This window comes from Littorina saxatilis, linkage group LG8 (genome assembly GCF_037325665.1).
Source record: "Littorina saxatilis isolate snail1 linkage group LG8, US_GU_Lsax_2.0, whole genome shotgun sequence".
Classification (NCBI taxonomy): Eukaryota; Metazoa; Mollusca; class Gastropoda; order Littorinimorpha; family Littorinidae; genus Littorina; species Littorina saxatilis.
This window is the reverse complement of record NC_090252.1, coordinates 31,000,665-31,010,025: the sequence shown is the minus strand read 5'-3', so window position 1 is coordinate 31,010,025 and position 9,361 is coordinate 31,000,665. Positions and strand designations below refer to the sequence as shown.

At 40.3% G+C, this 9,361-nt stretch overlaps 1 protein-coding gene across 1 annotated transcript; it reads left to right on the top strand.

The window, feature by feature from the left end:
* The first annotated feature begins 2,645 nt into the window (after positions 1-2,645).
* On the top strand, positions 2,646-9,152 carry LOC138972254 (uncharacterized). The gene is made up of 4 exons (XM_070344973.1): positions 2,646-2,814; positions 4,694-4,845; positions 6,611-7,433; positions 8,674-9,152. The coding sequence occupies exons 1-3, from the start codon at positions 2,675-2,677 to the stop codon at positions 6,715-6,717; spliced, it is 399 nt and encodes a 132-aa protein (XP_070201074.1). The 5' UTR covers positions 2,646-2,674; the 3' UTR covers positions 6,718-7,433; positions 8,674-9,152.
* The last annotated feature ends 209 nt before the right edge of the window (positions 9,153-9,361 follow it).

The following is a 9,361-nucleotide window of genomic DNA, read 5'->3' as shown; positions in this document are numbered from 1 at the left end:
AGATGGCAGCGGCACATGGTGGGACCAGTGTGTTGTCTATTACCCCCTGTATAAAAAAGGGCCGATGATCCGTCAGACGTGTGGCTGCTATGCAGTCAAAGGCCCCAGTCACATCAGGTGCAACTATCTGAGGACAATGAGTCGCAAAGACAACTCTCCGTGGAAGCTTTACGCCATAGGAGCCACACATATAAACGAGAAGAGTGTCATCGTTAATGTCATATGTGAGCATACGCTAAATTGCTTTTCTTTTTGTAACGATCCAGCAGCAGAGCCTTGCAAAGCACAATGGAAAATATGTGATTTCGTTTCAGAATCATTCAGCAAATGCAATGCGCAAATGTATTGCTAGTTAAAGACATTTCAATTGTGTGCTGTAATATGTTGACGAATGTGTCTTAGTTTTTGCTATTTTTGTGAATGCTGTTATTGAAGCACACTTGGTTTAAGCGTGTTTATTTTTATATTTGTTGTATACAATCGTTTCACACAAAAACATCATAGAACAAGCATAATGCTTATGGACACGCTTTAAAAAAAAGATAAGAAATACGCATTCACGATTATAACATGGCGAACAAGTGATAACATTAACACTCAACTTTCGTAATATCTCATTATAACTTTCCATAGATCACAATATAAGAGAGAGAAAGAGAGAGAGAGAGAGAGAGAGAGAGAGAGAGAGAGAGAGAGAGAGAGAGAGAGAGAGAGAGATAGAGAGAGAGAGAGACAGAGAGAGAGAGACAGAGAGAGAGACAGAGAGAGAGAGAGGCAGAGAGAAAGAGAGAGAGAGAGCGATAGAGAGAGAGAGAGAGGCAGAGAGAGAGAGCACATGTATGCCTGCATGTGTAGCCATTTTGACATACTGTATCTATAGCAATGGACACACACGTGTTTTTGTTACAGACAAGCCTCACATAACTCAGTTTGCGATAGGGAGCCATAACGGTCCGGGAGCAATCACTGTCAACAAAGGTGCGAGAGACATTGACGTCAACTGCAGCTACACCAATGGCAACCCCCGAGATCCGTCCGAATACTCGGCCCAAGAAACAGAACTCTGGCTCGGAGCAACAACAGACAGGGTGCGACGCTACACACAACTCTCTACGGCCCTGATTGTTCTCACTCAGGACTGTATAGCTGTGAAGTGGATGACACATATCAGCGTCAAAGGGCTGTGCTGTTGGTCAGATGTAAGTAAAAAGCATAAACACGAGTCGATATCTTCCTTTCATTTTTTTGTTCTGAAGATCTAAAAGCATTAACGGATTCTGAGGGGTAAAATCCAACCAGTTGTGAATCTTTTACTCAGCCAGTGGGCGACAGCGCAGGTGTTAGATATGTCCTTATTTGTGTGTGTGTGTGTGTGTGTGTGTCTGTGTGTGTGTCTGTGTGTGTGTGTGTGTGTGTGTGGGGGGGGGGGGGGTAGACATGCGTGTGAATACACCTGCGCAGTGTGTGTATGTGTTGTCATGTCATACATATATAATTTTCTTTATCATTTAACAACGACATATTCAATGACATATCTAGTCCTGTGATAATGATAGTTTTTAGCGGTAAACTTTTAGCTAAAGCTGACGGCAATTAACCTATTTGGAATCATGTTACTATTCCTGTTAGTGTACATATGCGTGCGCGAGTGTAGTATGCTTCGTATGGTATTTTTATCTGTTGTCGTATAATTTGTTTTGTCTTTTAATGTGCACCACACTGAAATTTCTCTGTATGAGATAATAAAGTATTCGTATTCGTTACGTTGATGAAAGAAAAACGACCCACTTGAAACGCAGAAATAAATGCTTAGTGAAAAACAAGTAAACGCTGACAGACAGACTTAAAAACAGACAGAATAAAGAGACTTATGAACAGAGCTAGAATCGACCCGAGGAAAAAATCATGAGGAACTATGTTCACCAGTGTACTGACGAAATAGTTGATGCTCTTAGGCGTATCTAGTTACTTAACTGAAGTTCATAACGACATAGCGAATCAGTCACTCGCGGAAGTATTCGTTTGGATTGCAAAAAAAACGTTTCTGAGAAAATTAAACATTCATCAATAATTCGATTTATCTAGTTTCATTTATTTCCTTTCTGATTTTAATTGTGTGTGTTTGTTTCCTGTTGTGCTTCAATTGTTTCTCATGAAACGGATACACCTAATCTACCACATCTTCGAATAAATCTGACTCGCATCATGAGTTGTATTGTGCTATTTAAATGTAAAGCGGCCTCTTTACAGTGTTTCACGATGGCCTAGCTCCTCCCTGGTCTACATTAGACACCCACGCTCCCAATAATGACATGTTTTTTCAAGTCTATCTGAACAGACCTTAGTCAAAACTTGACTTAATGTAAAAACACTCTGAGATAAACACATGTCACAGTTAACTTTTTCTTCTTCTTCGTTCATGGGCTGAAACTCCCACGGTCACTAATGTATTTGCACCGGTAGGGTTTACGTGTATGACCGTTTTTCCCCCCGCCATTCACGCAGCCATACGCCGCTTTTAAGGGGGGGGGGGGGGGGGCAAAGTAAACAAATCAATAGCAGTGTTACATATACTACAAGCACGGATATAACATAACCTGGCTTAGGCTTCTATTTGGTACATTTCTTTTTCGTTACAGGTCCGTTAACAATTGTCAGGCAAGGGGGTGACAAAATGCTGCATCTGGCGCCAGGAGAGAACGCAGTGTTAGAGTTAAGGACCCGCTCATATGCTAAAAAGAATCTCACCTGCACACTATCTCACCTTGCCTCATCAGTGTTGCCTTCAAAACAGGATCAGAGAACCTGCGATGGGTGTGTACTAGATAAAAGAAATGCAAACAACGATGTAATCACACACAATTCTCAAAATAAAAAAAGACAAAGATGTGGCAATGAACATTACAATACAGAGCAACACAATCAGCCATGACCACAATGACATTCTGGTATTACGGGGTTATGATGATTTCTGACATGGGTACCATCTTTATTTTGCTGACAAATTGTTATTTCATAACTTGTTTCCTATTTGGTTGTTGAATGTATCTGCATACAGAGTGTTAACAGAAAGCAAGCGTGCCTCTGTGTGTGTGTGTGTGTGTGTGTGTGTGTGTGTGTGTGTGTGTGTATGTGTGTGTGTGTGTGTGTGCAGGGCCGGATCTGGGGGGGGGGGGTCCTGGGTTCCGGACCCCCCCCCCCCCCTGGCCATCCAATGTACCTCTCAGAGAAAAAAAATGTGGACTTTTTAAGCTCTTCCCCCAACTCCCTCAGTTTATTTGGTCTTCTAAAACTATTTCAAATTATGAACAACATCAAGTCGACAACGGCCTGCCCTCCCCGTTATAAGTCCATCATCATAGTAATATTCAAAGTAAAGAGTCCTGTCAGACTTATTTACTAGGCATATATGTCTTTGGGATTATTCCACTGAACCACTATGGTAAATGAATATATGAAGTATTTTGTTACTGTTGAAAATGTGTAATTTTGATTCCCAGTTGCATGGAAAGACCAAAAAACAAGTCGTGTAAGGCGAAGATACAACATTTAGTCAAGTAGCTGTTGAACTCACAGAATGAAACGGAACGCAATGCAATTTTTCAGCAAGACCGTATACTCGTAGCATCGTCAGTCCACCGCTCATGGCAAAGGCAGTGAAATTGACAAGAAGAGCGGTTTAGTAGTTGCGCTGAGAAGGTTAGCACGCTTTTCTGTACCTCTCTTCGTTTTAACTTCCTGAGCGTGTTTTTAATCCAAACATATCATATCTATATGTTTTTGGAATCAGGAACCGACAAGGAATAAGATGAAAGTGTATTTAAATTGATTACGACAATTTAATTTTGAGAATAATTTTTATATTTTTAATTTTCAGAGCTTGTTTTTAATCTAAATATAACATATTTATATGTTTTTGGAATCAGAAAATAATGGAGAATAAGATGATCGTAAATTGGAATCGTTTTATTAAAAAAATATTTTTTTTACAATTTTTCGATTTTTAATGACCAAAGTCATTAATTAATTTTTAAGCCACCAAGCTGAAATGCAATACCGAAGTCCGGGCTTCGTCGAAGACTACTTAACGAAAATTTCAACCAATTTGGTTGAAAAATGAGAGCGTGACAGTGCCGCCTCAACTTTCACGAAAAACCGGATATGACGTCATCAAAGACATTTATAAAAAAAACGAAAAATTTGTTCCGGGATATCAATCCCAGGAACTCTCATGGAAAATTTCATAAAGATCGGTCCAGTAGTTTGGTCTGAATCGCTCTACACACACGCACGCACGCACACACACACATACACCACGACCCTCGTTTCGATTACCCCTCTATGTTAAAACATTTAGTCAAAACTTGACTAAATGTAATGACCTCACAAATGCAAAATTTTCTCGGCTTCTGGGAGGCGTTGCCCCTGCACCCCACCGGGGCCTGGGCGGCCCCTGGACCTCTGCTTTCAGTTGGAACCCCCCCCCCCCCCCCCTCAAACGAATTTGGTCCGGCCCTGGTGTGTGTGTGTGTGTGTGTGTGTGTGTGTGTGTGTGTGTGTGTGTGTGAGGGTGTGTGTGTGTGTGTGTGTGTGTGTGTGTGTGTGTGTGTGTGTGTGTGTGTGTGTGTGTGTGCTATTGTGTGTATGTGTCGGGCTTTGGGCTAATTTTGTTTTTTTTCTTTGACAATTCTAGAAACATTCATGTAAGCGGCTCACCCCCAGATGTTCTTGTGTCACTGAGCTTTTTCAACGTGTCTTACAATGATCATGGAACATGGCGTCTGAGTTTATCTAACGACGTCAAAGGGACAGACCATGTGAACTTCACACTGAATGTCGTTTCTGGTGAGTTTGTCATGTACATACTAGAAGGTCATTCCTAAATCGAATGAGTTATAGATGCAGTATCTTGATTATAGTATAAGTAGGATGTTTAGATATGTGAATGCTATAGACGATGTGAAAGAATTATAGCGCCTAACGTACAAATCCAAAATATACACTCCTTTTTTTGATGTGCATCTTCATGTTTTAACTCAAATGTAACTCAACATTCATAAACAGGCGTACGGTTTAAATATTGTTTGTAAACAGTTGGTATACAGAAAGCAAAATGTCACCCTTTTGATGCTTTTTTACGGTGTCGTCAGCAAACTTGGTTATGGGGCAGGAGTCACTAGAACTTACACAGCAGATTTTAGAAGTTCTAGTGACTCCTGCCCCATAACCAAGTTTGCTGACGACACTGGACTGACCGGACTGCTGACTGATGACGACGACTCTGACTACAGGCAGGAGGTAGATAGGTTTGTGGGGTGGTGTAAAAAAACAACTATTTAGAGCTTAATGTGGGGAAGACAAAGGAAATGATAATGGACAACAGGAGGGGGGAACATGTACACAGGGAGATAGTGATCAAGGGGGAGGTCGTAGAGAAGGTAGAGCAGTATAAGTATTTGGGGGTGATTATAGACAATAAGTTGACATGGAAACCAAACTCTGATGCCCTTGTGAAGAAACTCCACTCTCGCCTGTACTTTTTGAGAAAACTCAGGTCTTTTAACATCAGACAAGAAATCCTTCAGATGTTTTACACTTCAACGTGCAATAGTGTGTTGTACTTTGGCTCCGTGTGTTGGGGTGGCAACATCAACAAACAAGACAGGGATAGATTAGATAAATTCATCAGGAAAGCAAGTGGGGTGGTTGGGAGGAAGCAGGACAATTTCACATCAACACATGAACGACGACTGACTGACAAGGTACAGAAGATTTTGGCTGACGACTCGCACCCACTCAGACCGGAATTTGACAGTAGACGGACAGACAGGAGCAACAGATTCAGACAACCAACCGCAAGATCCACACGCTACAGAAATTCGTTCATTCCATCTGCAATTCACATCTTCAATTCTCAGGTGGGGCGGTAGATGCTGGTGTTGTCGCTCTGATGCACGGGGTCAGTGTTCTGTATTGTTTCAGTATTGTTGATTTTGTTTTGCATGATTATATACTCTTATTCTACTCTCTTAGACAATATGTGATAACCGGCAAGGTGCTGACTTTCGTTTGTGCATTGTTGATGGTGAATGCATGTTAATTTATTTTTAATATACTTTCTTATGTGATAACCAATGTGCTGTATTTTCTCAGTTTTGCTGATGTTATACGCTTGGTACATATATTTACTCATTTTCCTTAAATAACATGTGATAACATTACTTCATAGCTAAGCACATGATTTTACCTATGGCACAACACAAATCTCTAGCCTCCCTCTCTGAGATGCGTTTGAAGACAGACTGTTAAAAGAGAATAAATGTATGTACATAATTATGATAGAATATTGATGTATGAATTGAAGAAATGTATAAGAACACAAGAATGTATGAATGACAAAGAACAAATGTTTATTTTTGAATGTTTTATGTATGTTTTATTACGGACACAAAAGCTCAGCAATACAATTTCTCTTTTAGAGATTAATAAAGTTATTGTATTGTATTATATTGTAATGTTAATATGTCAATTCAGTCACTCCAGGAAATTTAGTTGTTAGCCAAATTTTTCCCGTTGTCTTACTGACTGTTTGTTATGTTTATATACATAGCTTCCGCTGAAGCAGGCAGTGTCATCGTCGTTCTGTGGGTGGTAGCTGGACATGCTGTCGTCATCATTCTCGTCATGGTTGTTGTCATCGCCTGTAAGAAAGGTTGATGACTGTGAATTTGCTGTTTCTACTAATTACCCATATCGAAGAGAAAATTATGGGGCTTATTGTCCGTCAGGGCTTAAAATGCCTATATTGGACATGAGATTTTATACGATATTAAAAAAAATATATACATATATTCATAGTATTGTGAGCCCTTGAATGAGATGACCACACTATTTAAGCTTTGCCAACAAAATAACAACAACAAATCATATGGGATTTTGGGTATATTTAAGCCAACAAGGATTGTCTGACTATAGACGACAGAAAATGAGAAGTATAATAAAAGCATATCAAAACTGTTCAACTTCTGCATGACACTTGATTACTAGTGCAGACCTCGATTCAAGCAAAGCGAATCGACCACAGTTTCTTCTCAATAATCCTTACCTATCTTTATTAACATAAATGTATCCACGTTTAATTTGATTGCATTTTAACATCGTCTTATAATTGGCAGAGATTGCCTTCTCGTTCAATCTCATTGCATTTTAACATCATCTTAGAATTGGCAGAGACCTTTAATATACACACAAAAACAGAAAATAACCTGCTTTCTTCATAGGATCCCTCTGCCAGCATAGACAGCGGCGTAGGACTCAGCCTGGCGGAATTGAACTGAATCTGGATGACCTCACACAGAGACACAGCAGACCTCACATCTATGAGGAAGTCCTGGACGACCCACGGCCACCAAGGTGTTTAGTACACAGGAAAGGTGACTTTTACGCTTTTAATGTTATCAATTTTGTTGTTGCAGGTTAGACATATGTATATTCGTCATTGGGGTGTGCACGTTAAAGATCACACGATTGACAAAGGGGTCTTTCCTGGCAAAATTGTATAGGCAAAGATAAAAAATGTCCACCAAAATACCCGTGTGACTTGGAATAATAGGCCGTGAAAAGTAGGATATGCGCCGAAATGGCTGCGATCTGCTGGTCGATGTGAATGCGTGATGTATTGTGTAAAAAAATTCCATCTCACACGGCATACATAGATCCCTGCGCCTTGAGTCCGAGTCTGGAGATACGCGCGTGATATAAGACTTCATATAATAATAATATTCGTGTCTTTTGCTGCAGCTCATATCATCATTTGGAAACTCTGGTTCTCTCTCTTCCACCCAATTATTCTCTCAATTTTCAGTGACGCATTTACCGTAATATCTTTGAATCTTTACCTGGGTTTATTTGACCACCACAAGGTATGTCAACAGCAAAGACAATAAAAGTTATCCAAACAATTGTTCGAGATAAAATAAAAGAAACTGTACTGTAGCAAACGCAACTGTCAAAACATAAGGCATATCACATAAGATATATGTAACTTATTTTGGTAGGTTGCGATGCAAATTCATTGTTGTATATATATTGTAACACACACACACACACACACACACACACACACACACACACACACACACACACACACACACACACACACTAACACACAAACACACACACACACACACACACACATACACACACACACGGACACACACACACACACCCACACATACACACACACACACACACACACACACACACACATACACAGATGAAAAGAAAAATATAACTTCATCCCCAACATTTTGCTTAGTCACAAATAGAGCAGTAATAATGCGATAAGTCAGAACAGAATTCTGCAATAAACACTAACGATAACTGCTATAAACTAAAGCAAATTGTAACACCCACATTGCCGTTCAAGTACTAATGAATCATGGGACATTTTAACATTAAACTTGGTCTCAGTACATGCCGCACACACATATTTGCGATTTGTACTGAGACCAGAAAAGTCCAAGGAAAAAAATGGGAAGGGGAAAGGGCAGTTGATAAAGAGAACAGACAGAAACAACAATACTTCTTTGTCATGACAAGTGCTTAGACGTGTTTAAAACTTGCATTGCATTGTATTCATCATTTCTCTGACTTCTTCTGTTTTCCCCACAGACCTCGATGCTGTTGGATCAAGACCAGTCATCAAACCTCTACTGCCTGTTCCCGCTCAGGCCGCAGATAAACAAAACCGCTCAAATGATCTTTGTGGCGAGGACGCCTATCTACACCCAACTGCTCGCAATCCCTCTGCTCGGGACAACCAACCATCTACGCTTACTGATGTAAACCCAGGTACCCCTCGGTCAGTACCCAGCTTACGCACCCCCATTCCTAAAGGTGCAAGTCCACACTCACATGCCTCACCTGTTGAAGAGAATAAATCTTCTGGCCTTGTTGCTGGAGGAGGGGACATAACTCGGCCAACACCCAGGCCACACAAACCCACCGGTGAAGATGCATATCTTCACCCTGTTGCTCCACCTTGCTCGAACGCAAACATCCAGTGAGCTCTAAATCCTGCAAATGAACTCTGTAGATATGTCTTAAAAGTCCGTAGACCTGAATGATTGCATACACAGCTTGGTTTTGTAATAAGGTACTAGTCATGGACTGTTTGCGCGGCGTTGTATTTGCAAATGAAAAAAATAATTGCTTTGCAACCCTTATTTGAGTCAAACAGCTAATGTTACAGGATAAAGACACTTTTATTTAAATAAACACTGTTTAAACCAGACGCTTTTCTTCTTTATAGTGTGGAGAAAAACTTTGCAAAAAGCTTCTTCTTGAATTGAAGTGAAAA

Bases quoted from the DNA above. Each gene is read 5' to 3' on its own strand.
- LOC138972254 (XM_070344973.1), top strand. From the start codon at position 2,675: ATGCTGCATCTGGCGCCAGGAGAGAACGCAGTGTTAGAGTTAAGGACC. The intron at 2,815-4,693 runs GTGTGTACTAGA...TGACAATTCTAG, and splicing joins GATCAGAGAACCTGCGATGG to AAACATTCATGTAAGCGGCT. The intron at 4,846-6,610 runs GTGAGTTTGTCA...TTATATACATAG, and splicing joins CACACTGAATGTCGTTTCTG to CTTCCGCTGAAGCAGGCAGT.